General features: G+C 36.4%; 1 protein-coding gene across 6 annotated transcripts in view; it reads left to right on the forward strand.

Moving 5' to 3' along the window:
- The window catches only part of HERC4 (HECT and RLD domain containing E3 ubiquitin protein ligase 4), a 101,467-nt gene that overhangs the window by 39,833 nt on the left and 34,458 nt on the right, over positions 1–27,176 (forward strand). For all 6 annotated transcript variants that reach the window (XM_079794112.1, XM_079794113.1, XM_079794114.1 and 3 more), the window contains 8 exons: positions 4,585–4,715; positions 7,922–8,082; positions 13,234–13,310; positions 13,610–13,734; positions 14,485–14,544; positions 14,654–14,765; positions 15,973–16,162; positions 18,057–18,229. In XM_079794112.1, the coding sequence (XP_079650238.1) occupies positions 4,585–4,715; positions 7,922–8,082; positions 13,234–13,310; positions 13,610–13,734; positions 14,485–14,544; positions 14,654–14,765; positions 15,973–16,162; positions 18,057–18,229 (1,029 nt within the window). The remainder of the gene's footprint in view (positions 1–4,584; positions 4,716–7,921; positions 8,083–13,233; positions 13,311–13,609; positions 13,735–14,484; positions 14,545–14,653; positions 14,766–15,972; positions 16,163–18,056; positions 18,230–27,176) is intronic.

A 27,176-nucleotide genomic window follows, 5' to 3' on the forward strand; every position in this document is an offset into this window, starting at 1 on the left:
TTTAAGTTTGTCAGGCTTGCCATGCTGTGTATCTCTATCCCACTCATGCATAGCTCTGCCTAATTTTAATTTAGCTCCCATTTGGCTTATAATATAACAAGTAAGAAAGCAATCTTATTCACAATAGCATGAAAAAACAATTAAATACTTAGGAACAAATTTAACCAAGGTGAAAGACTTGTACACTGAAAACTATATAAGTCATCAATGAAAGAAATTGAAGAAGATACAAATAAATGGAAAGATATCCCATGTTCTTGGATTGGAAGAAGTAATATTATTAATATCTGCACTACTCAAAGTGATCTACAGATTCAGTACAATCCTTATTATTCCTATGGCATTTTTCACAGAAACAGAACAGATAATTTAAGAATTTGTATGGAATCATTAATGACCCAGAATAATCAAAACAATCTTGATGAAGAAAAGGCTAGAGATATCACACTTCCTAGTTTCAAATTATATAAAAGTAATTAAAACAACTGTACTGACATAAAAACAGACACATAGACCAATCAAAAAGGATAGCCCAGCAATAAATCCACAAATATATGGTCAACTAATCATTGACAAGGCACCAAGAACACACAGTAGCAAAAGATAGTCTTCAATAAATGGTGTTTGCAAAATGATATCTACATGTAAAAGACAAAATTGGATCCCTATCTTGCACCACTCATAAAATTTCAAAATAGAAGGACTTAAATGTGAGGCCTAAAACTGAAAAACTCTTAGAAGAAAACATGGGGGGAAATCTCTTACACATTAGTCTTGGTAATCATTTTTTTGGATATGACACCAAAAGTGCTGCAGGCATCAAAAGAAAAAGAAAAACAAATGGGACTATATCAACCAAAAAAAAACCTTCACTGCAAAGGAAACAGTCAACAAAAGGAAAAGGCAACTTATGAAATGGGAGAAAATATTTGTAAATCTTATCCGATAAGGGTTAATATTAAGTATACTAGTATATAAGGAACACGTAACACTCAATAGCTTAAAATAATCTAATTTAAAAATGGAGAAGGACCTGAATAGACATTTTCCCAAGGAAGAACACAAATGACCAATAGGTACAGGCAAAGGTGCTCAATGTTAACATCACAGTGATCAGGGAAATGCAAATTAAAATCACAATGAACTATCACCTCACATTTTTTAGGATAGCTATTATCAAAAATCTCCACAAAGGACAAGGATTGGGGAGGATGTGGAGAAAGGAGAACCCTTGTACATTGTTGGTTGGAAGGTGAATTGCATAGCCATTATAGAAAACAGTATGAAGGATGCTCAAAAAATTACAAATAGAACTGTATGAGCAAGCAATTGCACTTCTGGATTATAGCTGAAGGAAATGAAAACAGAGATAACTGCACTCCCATGTTCATTACATCAATGTATAAGTGGAATCTTAAAATTTTTAATTTCAATTAAGAGAAACAGTGGAATGGTGTTTGCCAGGAGATTGGGGGAAATGGGGAGATGTTGAACAAAGAATACAAACTTGCAGTTACACGATAAGTTCTGAGGATCCAGTGTACAACATGGTGACTCTAGTTAATAATACTATGCTGTATAATTAAAATTTTCTAAGCGTAGATCTGAAGCATTCACACACAGAGAAGTATGTGAGATGATGGATTTGTTAATTATCTTGGTTACAGTAGTCATTTCACAATGTTTATAGATGCCAAACCCCATTGTATACATCATACTTTTTTGGAAATTAAGTCATATCTTAATAAAACTGGAAAAATATCAGTTACAAAAATCATAAATAAAAATACTTTCTATCCAGAAAAGTAAATTAATATTAACTTTATCTACACTAATAAAAGAGTAAGATGCAAATTGACTGTACCTTCACAACACCCACCAGCCAACCAGGAGTATGCAAATTAACCCAACAAAGATGCATAATTTTCATATGCAGGCACCTAGCGGCTGGGGGCAGGGCGCGACGCAGGCATTCTGCACCGCCCCAGCCGCTCCGTGCCTCTGGACAGCGTGGGAGCGAAGGCAGCGCCGGCAGCCAGGGGAAGGAAGGCCCATTCTTGCACGAATCTTCATGCATCAGGCCTCTAGTGTGATAATAATATTGTAATATATGTTTAAGCCAGTGAAGATACATAAACATTTATAGGTGAAATGTTTGATGACCATACTTTGCTTTAAGTATATTTTTATTGATGAAAGAGAGGGAGAGAGAGATAGAAACATCAATAATGACAGAGAATCATTCATTAGCTACTTTCTGCACACCCCACACAGGGATTGAGCCCGTAGCCTGGGCATGTGCCCTGATCAGGAATCGAACCGTGACCTCCTGATTCGTAGGCTGATGCTGAACCACTGGGCCACGCTGGCTGGGCCCATAATTTGCTTTATTTTATTTTATTGGTAATCCTCACCTGAGGATATATTTTTCATTTTTCCATTGATTTTCAGAGAGAGGGAAAGAGAGAAACATCGATGTGAGAGAAACACATCGATTGGTTGCCTCCTGCACTACCCCAACCAGGGTCCAGGCCAGGAGGAGCCTGCAACCAAGGTACATGCCCTTGACTGGAATTGAACCCAGGACCCTTTGGTCCACAGTCCGGCACTCTATCCACTGAGCCAAACCAGCTAGGGCCCATAATTTGCTTTAAAGTACTCTACAAAAGGACTGTGGAATGGACATCCGAGAAAAAGAAATAGTAGTATCTAACTTGCCAGTCGTTGAAATTGAGTGATGGTTATATATTGTTTTATGTTTATTTTTGTCTTTAATTTTGTGTGTTTGAGATTTTTCCATGACAAAAAGTTTTTAAAAGAAAAAATCAGTTTTCTTATGTAATAAAATGTATAAATACTTAGATTGTTTTTTATTTATTTATTTATTTATTTATTTATTTATTTATTTATTTATTTATTTATTTATTTATTTTTATCCTCACCCGAGGACATTTTTTCCATTGATTTTTCAGACAGAGTGGGAGGGAGGAAGGAAGGGGGGAGAGAGAGAGAGAGAAACATCCACAGGCAGGAGACATGGCATTTGGTTGCCTCCACACATTTGGGGCTGGGATTAACCCTTTGCACTCGCTTGCTTTTTTCTCGATTCCTTTATTCTACTCAGGATTTAATTTTTTAAATACCCCAGATTTTACAAAGCGCGGCAGTAGAATAAAAAACTGGAGTTTCTTTTCATACAAACTTATTTATTTGGATTTTTTTATATTTCAAATTATTGATACATTCAAAGAGTAATTTTAATCTCTATAATTTTTCATGGTGTGATAATTTTTGAAACATTCACCCACATGAAGACCTGGTTTACATTCACATGTTTCGCAAATATAAATCGTCTCTCTTCTTCCTCCTTTGATTTTTCTGTTAGAACAAACAACACAATCTTTGTGTTTTTTGTTAGGGTGAGGTGTGCTTATATGGAGCTTTCCATCTAAACGTTGCTCTAAGTTAGTGGATAATAATCTACCCCTGGAAGTTAGTGTACCATCTCTGAATTCTCCAACAAGATCATGTACTAGTTTCCTAATAAATTTCACATGCGTTATCGGTTTTTCATTTTTTCTTTTTTGGCATCAGTTGAGACGGCATTTACATTTTACTTGTCCTTTCATGCTAATGAAAACAAGAAAAGATACTGGAAAAATAGACAAAAATCCCTCTTCCCCCCGCGGTGAAACTACGTGTCGAGTGTGGCTCGACATACAAGCTGCTACCGATGCTAACCGTGTAGAGTCACACTAGACATCCGAGTGCAAAAGGTTAAACCCGAAACTGTGAGGTACATGTCCTTGACCAGGAATTGAACTGTCAACCCTTCTGTCTGTGAGCCAGGCTCTAACCACTGAGCAACTGGTCAGGCAATACTTAGGTTATTAAATGTTAAAAAAGGGTAAATTGTATATATAGCTACAATATGAAGAAAAACAATTGAAAAATACTAATATTGCTTGTTTGTTAAGCTGCCATCACAGATCACTTCATGTATGTAACCTCTAATCCAGCTATAAATTTTATAATAAATTTTTTCTAATTTAATTTTATTTTTTCATCACCATTTATCCCCCCATACCCTCTTACACCTCCACCCACCCCTCTTTAATGAAATTTTTAAGGACCATTTATATTGTGTGCTAAAAATAGCAATATTTGTGTACTCTGGTTATATATACTTTGTGTTAAAAGTATAGCTTGTTTGAAAACAGGATGATACCATTTTAATGGTTTTGTGAAATTTTATAGGTGTGTACTTGGAATTCAACAAGAATATAATGACAGTGAAAGGCGTTGCAAAAGTAGTTATTAGTATCTCTTCAGTGATGACTTCAACTAATTATAATAGCAAGAACGTAATTAAATACTCTAAAAATATGTGAAAATATTTAGTCATGAACCTGGAACTCTCTTCGTTTTAAGACATTTTACCTTAAAAAGTCTCAGGTATCATCTGTTAAATTGTGAAGATAATAAAAGTAAAAATTGACTCCATAGTTAAGATTAGTTTATTTTCCTGAAGATGATTTACTTTTATCAGGCCTTCTAATGATAAAGGGTTTTGTCTTTTTTTAGGAAGGTGGAGTGTTTACTTTCGGAGCTGGAGGGTATGGTCAGTTGGGTCATAATTCTACTAGTCATGAAATAAACCCAAGGAAAGTTTTTGAACTTATGGGAAGCATTGTCACTCAGATTGCTTGTGGAAGGTAAGCTATTATATAAGATATTTTGGTCTCTAACATTATACAATTATTTAGCAAGTTTTTTTTTAACAGTTCAGAGGTCTTTTATTTTTTTGACACCTGTTGTGCCATGAAATTCATACGGAATAGGTTCCATCTGGTCAAGTTTCTTTCCATTGGTTCTTACAAAGTGTGAATCTCTATGGGCGAGCAGGCTGGCTTTTCAGTTGAACCCAAAAAACCTTTTCCTTTGGTATAGTTTTGTTTTTGATGGTTTTCTTTCAGATGTTTCAGGAAGCTGTCTCAGTTCTTAGAGCAATGCCTTTCCCTTGATGTCTGCAATATCACTTTTTCTTTTTTTTTTTTTGGATAAATTTGGTTGTACAAGGAACAACCATATTTTCTAAAAGGCCTAGAGAACATATTGGGGTGCTTCTCCTCTTTCCCTTTATGTTGGTCATTTTGTTAAATTAGTGGAAGGTGGCAATTCCAGCTGAAAGTAAGGATATTTTTAAATGAGTTGTTTAGGAATCTAGTAATCTAAGATTAAAAAATATTCTCCCCTAAATGCCTAATTTGCTGTTGAGTTAAAGTAACAGGAGAAACATCTTTTATACTGATTATTTTACCTTTCTTTATCTGAGGCAGGATATATGTAATGTGTTTATTGTCTGTAGCAATAATTTTGAAGGGAAACTGTAGGTCCATCGTTTTCGTTTGTTTTCACCTTTTTATCTTTAAAAAATGAGGTAATTGGCCAATTAATTATTTAATGCATAAGATTAGTTAGTGGTGAAAATTGAATTAGACTACAGATCTCCTGATTCCCAGTTGGTGGGAATAAATATAAGTCAGAGCTTTAAAATTGATATTTATCTTTGGTGGTCTATATTAGATAGACTACCATACAAGAGGATAAATGTACTTTGATGAGTTAAATCAATTTGACCATTTAGCTTAATTTTTTTCCACCTTGTATGTATCCTTATGCAATTTAGTTTAATTTTGTCAACTCTTAGCTTCACATACATGGAATCACATTGTAGGTAACCTTTGGTGAACTTTTTTAACATTTTGCTTACATGATTATCCATATGTGTGGAGCTGTGGCTCCTTATCATTAGGTCTCATTGCTGTGTTTTATTTAATTATAAACATACATAATTATGTACTTATTCTATTATATTAATGGGCATTTGGATGTTTCCATTTATTGGTAGTTACAAATAATGTTTCTTTGAACATTTATTATATGACTAGAGGCCCGGTGTATGAAATTCGTGCATAGGGGTTGGGGGGTGGGGGGTATCCTTCAGGCCAGCCTGCACCCTCTCCAATCTGGGATCCCTCTCACAATCCAGGACTGCTGGCTCCCAACTGCTCGCCTGCCTGCCTTCCTGATTGCCCCTAACCACCTCTGCCCGCCAGCCTGATCACCCCATAACAACTCCCCTGCCAGCGTGTTTGCCCCTAACTGCCCTCCCCTTTAGACCTGGTCAACCCTAACTGCCCTCCCCTGCAGGCCTGGTCCCCCCAACTGCTCTCCCCTACAGGCCTGGGTCCCACCCAACTGCCCTTCCCTGCAGGCCCGGTCACCCCTAACTGCCCTCCCTGCTGGCCTGATCGCCCACAACTGCCCTCCCCTGCTGGCCATCTTGTGGTGGCCATCTTGTGTCCACATGGGGGCAGGATCTTTGACCACATGGGGGCAGCCATATTGTGTGTTGGAGTGATGGTCAATCTGCATATTACTCTTTTATTAGATAGGATGGAGGCCTGGTGCATGGGTGGGGGCCAGCTGGTTTGCCCTGAAGGGTATCCCATATCAGGGTGGGGTTCCCTTGGGGTGTGGGGTGGCCTGGGTGAAGGGCCTGTGGTGGTTTGCAGGCCAGCCACGCCCCCTGGTGACCCAAGCGGAGGCCCTGGTATCTGGAATTTATTTTCCTTCTACAATTGAAACTTTGTAGCCTGGGGCGGCAGCCATTTCTGGGGCGGCAGCCATTTCTGTGGCAGTTAATTCACCTTCTACAATTGAAACTTTGTAGCCTGGAGCGGAGCCAAGCCTCCTGCTCGCTCCGTGGCCGGCAGCCATTTCTATTGGGATTGATGTATCTTCTATAATTGAAACTTTGTAGCCTGGAGCGGAGGCCTAGGCCAGCCAGGGCTGCAGAAGCTTTGCTTCCTCCATTGCCAGGGGAAACCCAAGTCTCCCGCTCTTTCCAGCTCAGTGGCTGCCGCTATTTCTGTTTGGATTTGTTTACCGTCTGTAATTGAAACTTTGTAGCCTTGAGTGGAGGCTTAGGCCTGCAGCGGCTCACAGAAAGCTTGGCTTCCTTTGTTACCCGGGAAACCCAAGCCTTCCTCCTGCTCCCTGTGTCTGTAGCCATCTTGGTTGGGTTTATTTGCATATTTGCTCCTTATTGGCTGGTGGGCGTGGCTTGTGGGTGTGACGGAGTTAGGGTCAATTTGCATGTTACTCTTTTATTAGGTAGGATATACGTAAACCTTTGTATTTCTAAAGTATATACCTAGAATAGAATTGCTTGGTTGTAGAGGATACTTAACTTGAATTTTGTGAGTTAATGTCACTCTGTTTATCAAAGTGGTTATACCATTTTACATTCCTATTAATATTGTATGAGAATTCCTGACACTCGGTATTTTTGTCACCATTTGGTATTGTCAGACTTTTTAAAATTTTAAATTCTTGGATATGTAGTATTAATCATGATTTTAATTTGCTTTTTGTGACTTATAGGGATTGTATTGAATCTGTAGACCACTTTGGGAAATACTGACATCTTAACAATATTAAGTTAATAAATAATACAAGAAAACTCTTTTGGATACTCATAACTGTATGCCCATTATGTGAAGTGCTTTTTAACATTGTTCAGATCTTCCATGTGTTTGTTTTCATCTATTCACTTTTTAAATCAGTTACTGAAAAGGGACTACACTGACTAGTTTCAAGTTCTCCTTGTAGGTCTGTCAATTTTTGCTTTTTCTTTTGAGGATCTGTTATGTGCTTATGCAGCCTATCTGTGTGGTACAAAATTCATTAGTGTAGAATAGGCTATTAATAAATATTTTGTAGAGTATTTTAGAACTGTAATGGCTTTATTAATTTATTTCTGAAGAAAAATATCTTTAATGTTTACTGTGCTTTTCTAAATGTAAATTGTTTAGAAGGTAACATTAAGTCTGAGGTTTTCTATCTTTTACTCTAGGCAGCACACTTCTGCTTTTGTTCCTTCATCAGGACGAATTTATTCCTTTGGACTTGGAGGGAACGGGCAGCTAGGAACCGGTTCAACAAGCAACAGGAAAAGTCCTTTTACTGTGAAAGGAAATTGGTGCCCATATAATGGGCAGTGTCCACCAGATGTTGGTAAGTTCTGTTATACACACATTAAAGTTATTGTTAAAATGTTGCTCTTAAATCATAAAGTTTTCTGTTTTAAATAAAAGAATTCAAGACACATTGTTTAGTGAAAATCAGACACAAAACAGTGTCTATGGTTGCTTGGTTTGTTTATATTTGCGTATATGCATAAGAGAACTTGGGATAAATAGAGTAATAAAAAGTCGTTTCAGAGACTTGGACATATGGGAACTGGGTGGTGGCTAGATACAAGTGGAAAGGAATATTTTTGTTTTTTATTTTTAATTGTGGTAAAATACACAACATAAAATTTATATAACATAACCATTTTTTAAGTGTATTTTTAAGTATATTCACATTGTTATGTAGCCATTCTCAAACTCTTTTCATCTCTTAAAACTAAAACTCATTCATTAAACACTCTTCCCATTTACTCCTCCCACCAGATGACATCCACTATATTCAGCATTCTGTCTGTAAGAATTTGACTTGATTTAGGTACCTGGGATGAGTGTAACCATGTAGTATTTGTCTTTTTGTGACTGGCTATTTAATAAATTTAAATAATCCCCTTAAGGTTTGTCCATATTGCAGCACATGTCAGAATATTCTTTTTAAGGCTGCATAATACTTTATTATATGTCTATACCACATTTTATCCACTCATGCATTGATGGGCAATAGGATTGTTTCCACCTTTTGACTATTGTGAATAATGCTGCCATAAACATGGGTATACAAATAACTCTTTGAGACCCTGCTTTCATTTCTTTTGGGTATATATGGGATTTTAAAATTGTTAACATTTTCTATTTTTTTAGAATCTATATTTATAAAAGCCTAAGTGACCAGATGACTGGCCGGTAGCTATGACACACACCACCAGGGGGCAGAATATATTGTCTATTTAAAATATTAAAATTTAAAAATTTGCTTTTTATATCCCTAGTGCTTTAGCCAAGTATGTAATTTATTTATTTTTATTTTCTATTCTTTCAATAGATCTGGTTATTTTTCGTTGTTATTAATTTACTAGAGGCCCAGTGCATGAATTCGTGCACAGGTGAGGTTCGGCCGATCCCCCCCCTCCACCACTCCCCCCCCCCCCGCCCCCCAAAAGTCGGGGCCGATTGGGCCGAGTGGTTGGTGGGCTGGCCCTGTCCCGTAGTCGAACTCTCTGTCGAGGGGACAATTTGCATATTACCTTTTTATTATATAGGCTTCCTTAAAGAATTTGAAAATTAAGGGCTATTTTCTCATTTATTTCTTTGATATGCTACAGCCAAAATGTCCTTGCACACATCTTCTATATATATAAAAGCCTAAGTGACTGTTACGACTGGTTGCTATGACACGCAGTGACCACCAGGGGGCAGATCCTCAACGCAGGAGCTGTCCCCTGGTGGTCAGTGAGCTCCCACAGTCAACCTCCCGTGGCCGGCCAACCTCCCATGGTCCCTCCCCCCAGCCAGCCAGCCCCAATCGGCCTTGATCAGCCCCTGTTGCCTTCCAGGCCAAGGGACCCCACACGTGCATGAATTCATGCACTAGGCCTCTAGTATATAATAAAAGGCTAATATGCAAATCAACCGAATGGTGGAACAACCGTTCGCTATGACACACACTGACCACCAGGCGGCAGATGCGCAACACAGGAGCTGCCCCCTGGTGGTCAGTGTGCTCCCACAGGGGGAGCATCACTCAGCCAGAAGCCGGGCTCAAGGCTGGCGAGTGCAGCGGTGGTGGCATGAACCTCTCCAACCTCCACAACAGTACTAAGGATGTCCGACTGCCAGCTTAGGCCTGCTCCCCGGAAGGAATGGGATTAAGCCATCAGTCAGACATCCCCTACGGGCTCCCAGACTGTGAGACGGCACAGGCCAGGCTGAGGGACCCTTCCCCCCCCCCATCCGCCACTGAGTGCACGAATGTCATGTACCAGGCCTCTAGTATATAAATAATATGCTTTTTACTTACCATCATAAACTGTTCTTCAGAATTGTTGCCTTATTTTATCTATGATTTTCTTTGGGCTTTTTCTCTGAGTTGTGGGACTTGAATCTGTTGAGACTTTTTTTTTTTTAATATTTTATTGATTTCACAGAGAGGAAGGGAGAGGGAGAGAGTTAGAAACATCGATCAGCTGCCTCCTACACACCCCCTAGTGGGTATGTGACCGCAACCAAGGTACATGCCCTTGACTGGAATCGAACCTGGGATCCTTCAGTCCGCAGGCCGAAGCTCTATCCACTGAACCAAACCAGTTAGGGCTGTTGAGACTTTTTTCAGTTACTAGAGGCCCAGTGCATGAAATTCGTTCCCGGGGTTTGGGGGCCCCTCAGCCTGGTCTGCGCCCTCTCCAATCCAGGACCACAGGGATCGGGCCTAAACCATCATTCGGACATCCCTCACGGAATCTGGGACCACTGGCTCCTAACCACTCATCTGCCTGCCTGCCTGATCACTCTTAACTACCCTCCCCTGCCAGCCTGATCGTCCCTAACCGCCCTCCCCTGCTGGCCTGATAGCCCCTAACCGTCTCTGCCTCAGCCCCCGCCACCATGGCTTTGTCCGGAAGGAAGACTGGATGACTGGAAGATGTCCGGTTGACCCTGTCTAATTAGCATATTACCCTTTTATTAGTATAGACTAGCGTTCCCGTTGCAGGAAGTTTCCTGCAATAGGGCTTCCTGCTGCACTCTATCCCGCCCCGCCTGCTTTCCTCCCTTCTCTGTCAGCCCCACCTGCGCTCCTCCGTTCTCCGCCCTGCTTGCTTGCTTCTCCGAAGCTTTGCTCCCTTCTGCAGCTCTTGGCTTCTTTCTACTCTGTCTTGATATGAAAATTAATCGCCATCTTGGTTGGAGTAATTTGCATATTCGCCCTGATTTGGCTGGTGGGCATGACTTGGCTGGTGGGCGTGGCTTGGGTGTAGCGAAGGTGCAGTCAATTTGCATATTAGTCTATTATTAGGTAGGATGTGCACACTATGAAAAGGTCCATAACTTTTTATTATGAATAACCTTGAAATTCTTATTTGTTTGTTGTTTTTGGTAACTAAAAGGTTATCTCAGTTATGCTTCTATTTTGCAAAGTTCAAGATGTGATACTCTTTTCTTGCTTTTTGTTTAATTTTTGTATATAGAATATGGCTTTACTTCTTCCAGTTACTTAGGTTTGGAATACACATTTATTTTAGTAGTAGTGTTCTTTTTCTTGTGTCCTCAGCAGCATGTTGGTGTTTTATCATAGCAGTTTCTTCCATAAAGGGCACTAATAAACTAATAAGGATTTTGTATTTTAAAGCAGAATGGCTATTGTAAAGAATCATGTATTTCTGTTTATATAACTTAGTCAATTAGGAATGCATATTATCACCTTGAAATTATTTGCATTAAAATGAGAAAGGAGATGGAGTTTTAAAATTAGTTATTTTGCTACAATTTTGTTTCATCAAAAAAATTATTGGTTCACAGTAGCCAAAAGGTGCAAACAATTCGAGTGTCCATCTACAGATGAATGAATGAAAAATGTGATTTGTACATTAATCAAATAGTAGTCAGCCATAAAAGAATGGAATTTTGGTCTGTGCAACAACATGAACCTTGAATACATGTTGAGATACAAAAGGACAAATAATCATGATTCCTCGTATATGAAGTGTACCTAGAACAGTGAAATTTATAGAAACAGAAAATAGTTTAGAGGTTACTAGGGGAGGAGGAGAATGAAGAGTTATTGTTTAAAAGGGTACAGAATGACTAGGATGATAAAACCATTCTGGAGATGAACTATGATGATAGCTGCATAAGATTTTAAGTGTGCTTAATGCTGCTGAATTGTACACTTTAAAATAGTTAAAATGGGTCCTTGGACTGAAGGATCACAGATTCGATTCCCTTCAAGGGCACATGCCTTGGTTGCAGGCGCATGCAGGAGGCAACCAATAGATGTTCCCACTTCAATGTTTCTCTCTTCCTCCCTTTCACTCTCTCTAAAAATCAATGGGAGGAATATCCTTGGGTGAGGATTAACAAAAAAAAAGAAATTTTTTTAAATAAAAGAATGGAATTTTGGTTTGTGCAACAACATGAGAAAGGAGATATATATTCAGGGTGGGGCAAAAGTAGATTTACAATTGTGAGTACACCAAACACAGTTTATTCTTACATTGTTATTTATTAATGTATTTCTCATATAACTGTGAACCTACTTTTGCCTCACCCTGTATAATGGTTGATAATTATTTTGCACTATACTAAAGGTGTGAAGCATAAACACTAGTTAAATGTGAATTTAATTTACCCAACCCCTCCAGAGATGAAGTCTGTAGCCCCAGTGTAAATCACATTGTTAACATAAACAATCTGGTGTGGTCTTTAAGGACATAGGTAAATAACACTTTTTGATAGATAGTCCAAGGACTTCCAAGTATTTCCTTAAAGCTGGGCAAGGTGTAATTTTTGGACACCTGTATTAGTTTGCTAGGGCTGCTATAACAAAATATAAACTGAGTGGCTTGAACAACACAAAATGTATTGACTCACAGTTCTGGAGGCTAGAAATCCAAGATCAAGATATTGGCAGGATTGCTTCCTTCTGAGGGCTGTAATGGAAAATCTGTTCCATATGTCTCTTCTGGCTTCTAGGGGTTTGCTGGCAGTCTTTGGCATTCCTTGCCTAGTAGATTTCTGCCTTCATCTTCACATGGCATTCTTTCTGTGTGCATATCTAGGTCCCAGTTTTCCTCCTTTATAAGGACTCCAGTCATCTTGTATTAGGGGCCTACCCTATTCCACTATGACCTCAACTAATTACATATGACATCAATGTTTTTCTCTCTCACCCCACTTTACTCCATTTTCTTAAAAAAAAAAGAAAAGAAAAAAAGATACAGACTAGAAAACACCATTTTTGTGTGCAGGCCAGAAGAAAGACTTCTGAACTTACTAAATGCTGCTTATGCTTGTGGGCTCATTTAATGTTTGTACTTGGTCAGTCTCATTTCCATAGCAATTAGAATATCCCCATATATTTTATATCATTGAGTCCATGAGTGGGAGGATGATTAAGAGAAAATCCAGTAACATATTTGATGCTTTGAAAAATGTGATATAAATCTTGAATTTTTTTCTTTTTTACATTTTATTTTTATCACAGACTCTGAAGAATATTTCTGTGTAAAAAGAATTTTCTCAGGTGGCGATCAAAGCTTTTCACATTACTCTAATCCCCAGGTAATAGTAGTCATAAATAATTACTAAACTCAAATAAATTTGAAGAAATTTTTCAACCAATAAATGTTCTTTATATTTTATAAATGTTCTTTATATTTTATAAAGTAATTGCCTTACATTTTTTTTCCTCAATTTTACAAAATTTTGCTGATTCATTTAAGAAGTTTTTGTTTCAGGTATTTAGTAGATATTTACTTCTGTTTTTTAAAAAGCCAAATACTATATTTGATTATATATCTAGGTTTAAATTATATGTAATATCTCTTCCTTCTGACTAATCTGCTTGTTTTAAAATTTAGAACGGTGGGCCACCAGATGACTTCAGATGTCCTGATCCTTCAAAGCAGATCTGGACTGTGAGTGAAGCTCTGATTCAAAAATGGCTGAGCTACCCCTCTGGAAGATTTCCTGTGGAGATAGCCAAGTAAGAAAGACATTTTACCTACATGGCACAAACTCCCAGCTTTGTGGTAGAGCAAACCTGTACTTAGGAGTTTTTATTTAAGTAAATATTTTGTTAAATATCACTTACTGAATTGTATACAAAAGACAAAATGTCTAGAACTTCTATAATAACGAATATCTTAAGAGATTTTTCATTTAGATTTATGTTAGAATTCTTTCATATACATAATGATATATGAAATGCCTTTAGATATTAAATGTAGCCACTTTAGGATTAGGATTGAAATGTTTCTTATAGTTTCCTAGTGGTCACTGTCTTAACTTTTATACTCCCAGGAAGATTTGAGTATTACTTTCTTGAATATTTTGCTTATAGATGAATTTATTTAGTACTTAAAGTTTTTCTAATTGTAGGTTGTATTGGTGTAGGCTTCCAAAATAATAACATCCCAGATTAGATTTACCAGAGTGTGAAATTAAGAAAATTAAATGTGCATGTTTTCATTTAAAAAAATTTTTGAAGAACGTCAGATGTGTTCAATGAATCAGATGAAAGTAATATTTGAGAAACTCAAGGATATATAGTAATATCTTTATCAAGTATTATTTAATCAATCTTTAATTTATAAAATCCAAGATTATTCTAATTAAGTGTTGATGAGAAGAATGTTTGTAGAATTAAATAATAGATTAAACATTTATTTTAATTTTTATTAAAAAAGAAAGGCAAACAGATTTTTCATTTTGTGATCTTTAAATTCCTTTTTAGTGAAATAGATGGAACGTTTTCTTCTTCTGGTTGTCTAAATGGAAGTTTTTTAGCTGTTAGGTAAGTGGCAATTCTTTGATATACTGAATTTTTAAAGTTTATTATATTAAATAAGTGAAATAATTTTAAAGTTTTATTTTATTATTTTCTCTCTCTCTTTTTTTAATAGCAACGATGATCACTATAGAACAGGTACCAGATTCTCAGGGGTTGATATGAATGCTGCTAGGCTTTTATTCCACAAACTTATACAACCTGATTATCCTCAGATAGCTCAGCAGGTTTGTTTTTTTTAATTGCCTCATATTTGTATTATGTAGCCTGTTGAGTGTTTTATTTCATGTTACTTTATGTTTATAGCCTAATTAATTTTACTGTTTCAGACTCTTCATTATGATGCCCCTTCGTATGGTTTTATTAAATACAGTCAAACCTTGGTTCTCAAATTGTTCTCGAACAATTCATTCTCCAAGTTGTTCACTGAAAAAAATGTCCTGGTTGTTGAACAAAACTTCCCTTCTTGACAAAAAGCATCTCTCAGGCTACAAGGGAGAGCATGCAAGTCAGTTTACCAGCTAACCATCTCGTTAACATTTTAGGAAGTTGTGCTGTGAATATTTTTGTTTTTGTTTGTTTGTTTTTGTTTTTATCACTGGTGAAATGGACAGTTAGTTTTAAAACATAAAGAGGCCATCAATAATGCTAGTGTTGCTAAGAATGTGAAAGAAACAATAATCACAAGCAATTGAATAGGTAAAAAAAACCTGTTGCTGATTTAGATAAAGGGAAAGCAGTTAGCCAGTGACAGAATTTCAGAGGCAGTGATATGTGAAAAAGTAAAGATGCTGCAAGCTGACTTCCTAAAAGACACCCCTGGAACAAGTGCTGAAAGTGATTCCTTTAAGGATGGTAGAGGTTGGTTCGGTAAATTTAAGAAAAGAGTATAGTTTATAGATTGACCAGGGCTTTAGACATATACTGTATCTAAGAAAGGTTAAAACAGGGTATCTGGAATGAATTCATTTTACATTATTTCTAATGGGGGAGAAATGATTTGGTTTTCAAACAAATCGTTTTTTGAACAGCCTTCCAGAATGAATAAGTTCAAGAACCGAGGTTCCACTGTATATAAATATAATAATTAATTCATTACACATTAAAATATTTGTAATTTAGTTGTCAAATATCTGTAAATCTTTTCAGACATCCGGCACAGACCCTTAATTGCTCAACATTACCATGTTGTTTAAGTCTTTATATAATTGTAGAAAGAGAATTTAAATTAAACTTGCATACAAGAATTCTTTTAGCAATGAGTAGGCATTAATTTTTATTGTGCTCCAAAGTACATTTACTTAGTCATTGCAAGACTTTTTTCTTTCACTATTTCGTGTTTGCTGTAGTATAAGATTATCTTTTTTGTTTTTATATTTTTGGAAAGTACATTTATTTTAAATGAAGTAGGTTTTACTTTTTGTCAAAATATAGGTGGCAGCTAGTTTGGAAAAGAATCTGATTCCTAAACTGACTAGCTCCTTACCTGATGTTGAAGCATTGAGGTTTTATCTTACTCTACCAGAATGTCCCCTGATGAGTGATTCCAACAATTTTACAACAATAGCAATTCCCTTTGGTACAGCTCTTGTGAACTTAGAAAAGGCACCACTGAAAGTACTTGGTAAGAATTTAAATTTTTTTTTCTTTTATAACTTTTTCTCTTTAAATGAAAATGCTCCGAACTTCTTATTTACTGTATTGCTCTTTGAAAATTTTCTACCCTGCTTATTTGATATTGTCTTAGGGAAAAATAAACCTGTTTTTTCTAGTCATTTGATGCTAGTTGTTGAAAGTATTAAAATTTTGATCAAACACAGTAGCAGAGACAGTATCAGGAAAGATAAAAGTTGTTTTTCATATTCCCCTCCCCCATCTCCTCCAGAGTGATCTTGCTATTAAAAAAAGTAAAGGAGAAGGAACAATTAAAACTGAACAAACATGGTATTAAATCCTCCTTAAACTCTGTTAACCCTTTGCATTCTTCCCTCACTTGCTAGTTTTTTGTTTGTTTTTTAAGGGTATTCCATGTCTTCAGAATGAAGTATTTTTGTTTTTTTAAATATGTTTTTATTGATTTCAGAGAGGAAGGGAGAGGGAGAGAGAGATAGAAACATCAATGATGAGAGAGATTCACCTATCGGCTGCCTCCTGCACGTCCCCCACTGGGGATCAAGCCTGCAACCAGGCATGTGCCCTTGACCAGAATCGAACCCAGGACCCTGCAGTCTGCAATGCGATGCTCCGTCCACGGAACCAAACCAGGGTTCACTTGCTAGTTTCTTGATATTTGATTTATTTCTCTGCATGTAAATGAGATTCTACTGCTTATTTGATCTTACAGTTCTCTCTCCCTTTTCTCTTGTTTTTTGGCCTAAATTTTTCTAAATTTTTTTTAAATGTGTTTTTATTGATTTCAGATAGAGGAAGAGAGAGATAGAAACATCATTGTTTAGAGAAAATCATTGATCTGCTGCCTCCTGCACACCCCCTACTGGGGATCCACCCTGCAACCTGGGCATGTACCTTGACTGGGAATTGAACTGTGACCTCTTGGTTCATGGGTCGATGCTCAACCACTGAGCAACACCCGCCAGACAATTTTCTTATCTTAATTTTTCTAATTGTAAAGGTTTCATCTGTTATCTCCAGGCTGTTATAATTTTCTTGCTATGGTTAACCCAGTGCTTTCCTTCCTAATAGTATTTGTTAGGTATGTGAAGCTGAGATATATGAAAGTAATAAAACCAGTACAGTATTTTATAGGCTGAAGATGAGCAGTGGAAGCAACAAGTAAGGGATAGAATTTTGGAATCCTAGGGAATTAACTAGTAATAGAAGAGTGAAGCAAGGACTTACAAGTAGAATATCATTTGTTTTGTCAGAAGTTTTTGTATTCCTTCTGTCTGCCTTTTAGGATTGTGTATATGTAGTTAATAACAACAAATAGTGAATGTGGGGAAAGACAGACATATTGTTTATTGTTCAACTCCTGTATTTGATTTCTGGAGCACCTTTCCTTTTAAAGGTGGTATTTCACAATATTTCAACTTTGTGTTGAGAGATAAAGCTTGGAAAAATCCTTAAGTATTGGATGGAGCAAGACAGTTGTAAAGTGTTTTATTTAAAAATTAAAATTCTAATTTCCAAAGCATTTTTTAATAATAACTGGTTTTAATATTAGGTATAATAGGAAACCATAAATGTAACTTTATTTTTACTTTTATTTTCTTTTATTTATTGGGTGACACTGGTTAACAAAATTATACAGGCTTCAGGTGCATGATTCAACAACACATCATCTGTATATTTTTGTTTTTGAGAGCTTTTAGAACAGTATTCTTTAACTTGAGGGTGAGGTGAGGTCATTAAACCCTCGAAATGTTACATAAAATACTGTCATGTGTATCTTCCTGTAATTTTCAAAGAGCCACTGCTTTAGAAGAAAAGTTGGTATTATTTTGAAAATCATGATTCTTTAAGTTTATTTTATTTGTGTGTTCACCTTTCAATAACAGAAAACTGGTGGTCAGTACTTGAACCTCCACTATTCCTCAAGATTGTAGAACTTTTTAAGGAAGTTGTGGTACATCTTTTGAAACTCTACAAGATTGGCATTCCTCCTTCTGAAAGAAGAATTTTCAACAGTTTTCTTCATACTGCATTAAAGGTTTTAGAAATATTACATAGGGTATGTTCAATTGTTTACTTTCCTTTCCCCATTGCTACTAACAGATTGATGATGTTTAATTTAACATTAATATATTACAGATTTAGATTAGCATAAAAGATACATAATAGAATTTGAAAAAGTTACCTAACTTTTTCTTTAAAATATTTAATACATCGGTATTTTGGAGCTTTGGTCTTACTTGGCTTTGTTACAGACAGTTATGGATAACTTGTCTGTAGTTGGGCAGACCAATAGCATATTAGTGAATTAGAATTCTCTTTATATTTTCTTGTGAAGAACATAATTTGTTAGTTTAAATTATTTGTTTTTTGTTATTTATAGGTGGTTGTCATATAAAGGAGACTGAATCCTAGTTGTGATTATGTGAATCAAAACCATATTATTTTACTGTTGGGTACTAATGGCTTCAGTTAAAGTAAAACTTCATTAGAAACAAATTACTAACTTGAAATTGGAACCATATATAATTCATTAATTTACCTATTATTCTTTCCTGCCCTTCCTCTCAGTATGAGAAATAGTACCCTTTATACTTGTAGCAGTTCAAAGTTAAATGAAGAAGTAGTCTCAGCTGTTTCATTAAAGATGGATTTGAGACATCCTTGATAGCTGGTAGGTATATATCTGTTATGCCATTTGGTATTCTTGAGATGCTATTTTCTTTTTCGGGAGACATGACCTAAGGGAGAAGCTTATGTTTGTAGCCTTACAAGTGACTAAAAATCTCATATAAATCTTTACTCTTTAGTTTCCTCCCATTAACAACTTTAATGTTTTCAGACCCTTCTTACCTAATACCGAGGTGAATAATGAGAGAATAAAGAAGATAGTCCTTCTGTTCTCTGTAAGAAAGAACCCTTATGGAGCATTTATTTTATTTTTTTAAATTCTTTTAGTGAAGTTCCTGAGTATTTTCTAAAAGACTTAACTTTTTGAAATTACTCTTTTCTATTATATTTAGAATGTCCAAGATTTCTTGGGGGGGGGGGTCATTTCTCTTCACTTTATAATCAAAGAAATGATGGCTATTTCTTTCCTAGGAAATAAGTCATTTTTATGTTTGCCCTTCCCAGAACAAGCCTTTCTTATAGCACTTTAGGGTTAACTGGATTCTGCATTAATCTATTAAGAAGATCCTCTGACTTCGTGGGATGAGCCTCTATTTTCTATATGCTTTTTGTTTAGGATTCAAGAGATTAGATTTTTTCTTTCCTCTGGACTCTCTTTTCCTACTCCAGTGAACCATTTTTATCAGCCAGACCTGATTTCCAAATGTTTACCCTTTTTCCCTTCCTTATGTACTTATCTTTATTTACCCCTTGATATAGATATAGATATGGTTGCTTCAGCTGTGTCTTTTACCACAAGTAAAAGGAAGGAAAGGAGAATAGGAAGGAATTGAATCTTTTGTCTTTCATAATTACAGACAGAATTTGAACAAATAACTTATTATCTTAGCTCAGAAGCCCCAGTTTCTACTGAAGAAGAATCTTACAGGATTCCATCTCCAGAGACCTTTCATTAGAGCCATGCTAGAGACTAGAATCCTAATTTTTTGCTAGCTGAAAGGGAAGAGAAACTCATCTAAGTGGCCAGGATTAGACTATGTTTTCTATATAATAATAGAGGCCCGGCAACCGAAATTTGTGCATGGGTAGGGTCGCTAGGCCTGGCCTGCGATCAGGGCCAATCTTCCCCATCTGCCAGCAGCCGGCCCCACCCTCCACCACCACCATTGGTCGCCATCTGTGTGTGGGGCAACTTTAGCCCCTCTTGCACCTGCCTTGGCCTGGCACCGCCCGCGTCAGCTGCCACCCACCCCTGTTCCCTGTTCCCCATTGGGCGATCGGAGCCTGCCGGCCAGGGGGAGGAACCAAGAGGTTGGCTGGCAGGCCTCGATTGGGCGATTGGGGCCTACGGGCTGGGGGCAGCTCCTGCTTTGAGTGTCTGCCACCTGGTGGTCAGTGCACATTATGCATTATAGCGACCTGTCGGTCCGCCGTCCCGTCGATTTGCATATTACACTTATATATAGATAGATATAATTGATTTTAGAGAGGGAGGGAGAGAGAGAGAGAGAGAGGGAGAGAGAGAGAGAGAGAGAGAGAAACATCAATGATGAGAGAGAAACACTGATTAGTTGCCTCCTACATGCCCCTGATTGGGGATCAGAGCACGCAACCTGGGCATATGCCCTGACCTGGAATTGAACCAAGACCTTCTGGTTCATAGGTCGATGCTCAACCACTGAGCCATGTAAACCAGGTAGAATATAATTTGTGTATTAATTCATGTGAGCATGTTATATTTATTCCTTATTTAACTTTTTAAACTCTGGTTGATATTTTGCCCCTTATTCTGAATGTCAAAGGTCATAAACCAGTAAATAGCAGAGTTGAAATACAAACCCAAGCTTTTGCTTCTTCTAATGTATTTCTGTATTGGCAGATATAGTAATATAATATGTTTAACAGGTGGGTTGCTTTTATTTTTATTTATTTTTTATATCCTCACCTGAGGTATGTTTTTATTGATTTGAGAGAGAGAGAGTAAAAACATTGATTGGTTGCCTCCTTTACACACCTGGGATCTAACCCACAACCTGGCCACAACCTGGGTATGTGCCCCAACTGAGAATTGAACTAGTGACCTTTTGGTGTACTGGACAATGCTCTGACTGAGCCACGTGCCCAGGGTAAGGATTTTGCTTTTATTTTATGCCCCTAGATCTAGTGGTTCATCTTTCCATGATAGCTGATAATAGTATTATATTGTTAAAAGACCATATTTCTGCCCTAACCGGTTTTGCTCAGTGGATGGAGCGTCAGCCTTTGGACTGAAAGGTCCCAGGTTCGATTCCGGTCAAGGGCATATACCGTGGTTGCGGGCACATCCCCAGTAGGAGGTGTGCAGGATGCAGCTAATTGATATTTCTCTCTCATCGATGTTTCTAACTCTCTATCCCTCTCCCTTCCTCTCTGTAAAAAATCAATAAAATATATATATTTTTTTTAAAAGACCATATTTCTAACTCTATTTGTGCTGCTTCCTGGCCTCTATAATTTTGAACAAGTCTTTTTCTTTATCACATGCAAATGGAGAATTATGTTATCAAATAAGGATTAAAATACTGGCCTAATAGTTTCCCAGGATTGGTGTATTATTTAAGTCATACAACATATGGAATTATTATACCTTCATATGGCAGTGATTTTTTTATCACTAGTACCACCATTTGACTTGATTCATTGGGTTATGTGGAAACTAAGTCCTTGTTTGAAATTATTACATACTCAAAAGCAGAATGATAATGTTATCAATTTCTTAAGCATCTCTTACTGGGAGTTCTTAGAGTAGTCACTTGTCTTTCTTCTACTCCCTACTTTGGAGGAGTCTTTCCTTGGTCCTAATCTCCCATAAATGGATACTCATGGAAATTATCTATTGGGGATGATTCGTTTTCATCTTTAGTGAAAACCAAGGTGCTTATCAGAAACTTACTTTTTCAAAAACACCTTAAGGCTGACAACTGTATATATCCATTTTTTCTGCTCCATGGTTAATAATTAGAAGTTTCCTCAAATGATTTCCTTCTTTACCTAATCCTAGATCAAGATTAGGAACTAAAGAACTGGACTCTGTGTTTCCTAATCATTTTGTGCCTCCCTTATGTCATGTCCTTTGGAATGCTTTTGATTCAAAAATCATATCTGATGCTCCAAATGGCATAAGAAAGATAGTTTTATTATCTGCTGTCAGGAATGAATGCATTACCAGATAAATGAGTTTACTGGCAAGTAATGGCGTTATTTAGTAGTTTCTGAGTTTTTACACAGTACATTATAGAGGTATTGATATTCTTAACAAAAAGACTTAACTCGGCCTGTCTAGTCTAGTTGCTACGTATCTTGCTAATCTTCTAATATCAGTGATTTAAAAAACTTCTTGCATTAAACCCTAAGATAAACGAAACAGATAAGACACACATCTCTGTTTACTATATACCACCTTTGAACAGGGTTTATAAGTCAGAATGCTAAACTGTAATTAAAATGTGAAAGAAAAGTGTTATGATCAAACATAATTTTATTTTGTCCATTTCAGGCAGTATACTGAATGTACAGGTTGATTTTTTACAAATATTTATTGAGTGCCTACTATGTGTTTTTCATTGTATTAGACGTTAGGGATGAGGTGATATGGAAAAGATGTGATTTCTGCCCTTTTTAGTTATAAACTTAGAGCACTTTATACATATAAGCAAATAAGCATTTATGACCTAGCACGGTAAGTGCTGGACTAGGGAAAATGAAGGGTGCTATCAGAACACAGAGGAAGGCACATAACTCAGAATTAAGAAGAGCTTTCTGGATAAAATAATATATCTACTATATAAATGTATTTTTATATATTTTTAAAACCTGATTTTTATATGTAAATCTGTATGCAGGTCTTTTGGATCGATTTCCTATTCAATGTCTTACTTTCCCTATTTTTACAGCATTGTTAACTGATTTTTCTCTTCAGTTATTAAATCACTGCACTGGATTAACAGCCATAATTTCCTCCCAAGTCTAAGTTTGACTCTAATTTGTCTGTTCCTGAACCAAACTTGGCTTCTGAATTATTCATTTTTATTCTAACATAGTATTTCTTTTCAGGAAATACAGATTACAAACACTGGTTGCTATTGGTGAAGGAAACTGCAATTTACATTTTAAAATCTTAATATATTTCAAATAAGAAAAAAATATATCAGCAGTCAGTGGAATGTGAATCATTTTCTACAAGAATCACTACATTTTAGAGTCCAATGTGATAAAAAGTTAGTGTGTATATAGTCATGCACTGCTAAATGCATCGTTGGGTGATTTTGACATTGTGTGGATATCATAGAGTGCACTTAACAAACCGAGATGGAATAGCCTACTACATACCTAAGCTAGTTGGTATGTAGCCTATTAATCCTAGGCTGCAAGCTTGTATGTACAGCATGTTATTGTACAAAACAGCATGAGATTAAATCAAGCATGAGTGGCAATGATGCAATCAAGAGATGTGGTAAGCTTGTGTTGTATAAGGGTGCTGCTGGTATGACACGGCTGGCTATTTTACAGCCAACTTTTTTTATTTTTTATTTTTGATAGTAGGAAGACTACACTGTAAAATAATGATAAGTGTAGTATAGTAAATACATAAATCAGTGATATAGTCATTTATTATTATCAAGTATTTCACACTATATGTAATTGTATGTGTAACTGGTAACACGGTAGGTTTGTTTACACCACCTGCATCATCACAAATGCATTTAGTCGCTTCTGAAGGCTGCCATGTCACTAGGCAATAGGTGTTTTTTCAGCTCTACTATAGTCTTATGGGACCACTGTTGTATATACAATCTGTCACTGACCGAAACATCCTTATGCATCATATGATGTATTTATAAACATAAATATTGGAAAGAGAAAAGCCAAGGTATTTTTTGTGTAGTTACTGTGTATCTTGTCATTTTAGTAAAATGAGTTTGACTACAGATTCTGGGGCAAGGGGCTGCAAATTTTTCCTGTTAAGGATCAGCTAGTAATACTTTACAGTTTTCGAGCCAAGTGGTTTCTGTTACTACTACTCAACTCCCAGCTTTGCTGCAGACAGTATGTGTAAATGGATGGGCATGGTTGCTTTCTAATAAAACTTTATTTACAAAACAGTCTAGTCAGGATTGATCCAGGCTGTAGTATGTTGATCCCTGCTCTAAGATTAAGATGTTGATCTCCAGATATAAACTAAGTATCTTTGTTTTGTTTGAAAGCCAGGAATAGCAATTTCACTCAGTTGTTTACAAATGGTTACCTTGACCACTGATATAAATTAATCAAACAGTGAAAGAAAGCTCAAAGGGCTTTTGTCAATGAGCAGAGAGATTAAAAGTTTCAACTTTGAAAATGAAAGCAGTACTATTAACATGTGCTTCTTAAACTGGGTTATTTGTATCCTCAAGAGTGGGCCACAGGATCAAGCATTGGTGGTACTTGATGACATAATTTTAAACTTATTAATAAAAGTTAAAAAGACACATGTATATGTATTTTTACATACATATTCTAATACAAAGTATTCTAAGTATATGTTGCATACATTTATATGTACAAATATTCACATATTCTCTTGTGTGTATGCACCTACATATATTAAAGAATAAGATGAGATAGTCATATAATGAGTTAAGAGTGCATATGTGGCCTGGCTGGAATGGCTCAGTTGGTTGGAGCATCATTCCGTGCACCAAAAGGTTGCAGGTTCAATTCCGGGGCTGGGTTCATGCAGAAGGCAAATGATCAGTATCTTTCTTTCTCTCTTCCTCTTTCCCCCTCACTCCCTTCCTCTCTCTAAGCATGTCCTCCAGTAAGGATTTTTTTTTAAAAAGAAGAAGAATGCATGTGTATTAAAGAGACCTGCGTTAGATTGCTTGCTCTGTTAGCTGCGTGACCTTGGTTAAGTTTCTTGAACTCTAAGCCTTAGTATATATTCATCCATGTGATGATGATAATAGTATATAGGTCATAGGGGTTTAAAGATTAAATGAGACAATGTACATGACATCTACTTAGTAAGTGATCCCTAATGATAGCTATTATTTTATTACTGGAACATAATATCTAAGTGGATTTTAAGGTAAAAATCTGCAATTCAGTGAAAATTTAAAATGCCGTTAGAAGCAAAGAACTATATATGTATCTCTTACTCATTTTACTTGTTCTTCATTCATCTCCTGTTTATTGAGCACCTGATTAGACACAAGCACTGTCTGGTAGATTTATACCTCGACTAGATGACTCCTTTCAAACACTGCTTAGTTGGTTCAGTGTGTGTGTGTGTGATTTTAAAAAAATTATAAACAATTATTTTTGTTATTCTCCCTAGGAAATTTAGCTAGTTTTAATTTATATGTTACATCAGCTTCCCCCCCCCCCCCCCCAGTGGTCTGTTTTCTTTTCCTAAATGTGGCATCTAAGTGTCTGCATTTGGCCCTTCACTCTACCTCTCCCTCACCTTCTGCCACCCACAGCTTTAGTTGTCCCCTTTAAGGAAAATAATTCTAAATTATATGTTTGGGGCAAACCTTCCTCTTGAGCTACTTGGCAGTTTTGCCACTGTTTTAAACTAAAAATAGGTTTAATACCAAATTTCTCATCCTTCCCAGCTCTCATACCTGCCTCATCAAGGTTGTTGTCTTTTCCTGACTTGTATGTATGTTGCCAGCATTTGTTTTGGAGTTGTCTTTGACTCCTCTCCTATTTTTCTATAACCAATTAGTTACCATGACCTCTGCATTCTTTCTTATTATGTAGACTAGAAACCTTGAATCTTTAATATCCTGATTCAGTTTCCTACCACTAGCCTTTGTACTCATTCTTAACCATATACCTCACTCTGCCAACAGAATAAGTTGCATAAAATATCACTGATTCTATCACTTATTGACTCTAAAACCTTATATCTCTAACTATCAGCTCTTGCCACAGTAATGCTCTGCAACAAAACACACTGAAAGTCATTGGTATACAGTAATAAGCATTTATTCTCATTACTGTTGGAGTGGCCCCTGCTTCATCCTGAAAGTTGGTAGAGATTGGCTGACCTAGATAGGCTATAGCCGGGCTTAGTTCCAAGCTGCATATTGGATCCAGCTCTGCTTCATGGGCTCTCATTCTTGAACCAGCAGTTTAGCTGGAGCAGGTGTATACAAATTTTTGTCTCCTTTAGTTCATGCTATTCTCTGCCAAGAACCTCTTCAAACCTTTTTGAAATCCTTTCCATTCACTTCATTTGAATTTTTTCTCTTTTTTAAGAAATACATTTTTTTTTATTGTTGATAGTATTATAGATGTCTCCCACTTTACCCTCCTCTTCCCAGCCACTACCCACACCCCCAGGTTTTTCCCCCTATTGCCTGTGTCCATAGGCTATGCATATAAATATATAAGTTCTTTGGTTTACCTCTTCTCGTCCCACTCTCTAATTTTCATTTTCAATATCGTCCTATATACAGACACATTGAAACAAAACCAAAATAGATACCTATATGTCCTCCCATTCTAGGTTCAGCCATTGTTGACATGCTATCACATTTGCTTTATAAATGTGTGTGTACTGAATACTTTCTTAAATCATTTAAAATTAAATCCTGATGTTGCCCTTTAATATCTCAGCATTCATTTTCTTAGTCATTTTCCTACAAAAGAGTAATACTATTATTTTTCTTAAAGAAATTAACTATGATTCTATAATATCTATCTAGACATATGCAATTTTCCTCTCTTATACCAAAAATTTTTTTTACATCGCTACTTTTTATAAAACGGGAGTTTAGTTACACTTTTTGAGTCTTGTTAGTCTTTTTCCAATTTATGTATGTAATATATCTCATTTAGGTTTCTTTATTTTCTCTCAGCAATATTTTGTAGTTTTCAGAGGTCTTCCATCTCTTTTGTTACATTCTTTAATATTTTGTTTTTGATAATTTTGTACTATAATTTAAATTTTTTCCAAGTATTTGTTGCTAGTATGAAGAAATTAAGTTCAACTTTATGTATTGGCCTTATACTGTGTGACCTTGATAAATTAATTTATAAGTTTCAATAACTCTCATAGATTCATTGGAATTTCTTATGTACACAATTGTGTTATTTTCTTGCCTTATTTTACTAACTAAGACATTGAGTACAATGTTGAGTGTAAGTGGTTTCAGTCGATATCCTTGCTTAGTTCCTAATCTTAGAAAGAACGCATTTGATAATTTACCAATAAGTATGTTGTTCAAGCTGTAGAGTGTGTGTGTGTGTGTGTGTGTAATGTTTTATTGATTTCAGAGAGAGAAAGGGAGAGGGAGAGAGAGAGATAGAAACATCAGTGATGAGAGAGCATTATTAACTAGAGGCCC

Source organism: Cnephaeus nilssonii (assembly GCF_951640355.1).
Source record: "Cnephaeus nilssonii genome assembly, chromosome: 16".
In the NCBI taxonomy this organism is placed as follows: domain Eukaryota; kingdom Metazoa; phylum Chordata; class Mammalia; order Chiroptera; family Vespertilionidae; genus Cnephaeus; species Cnephaeus nilssonii.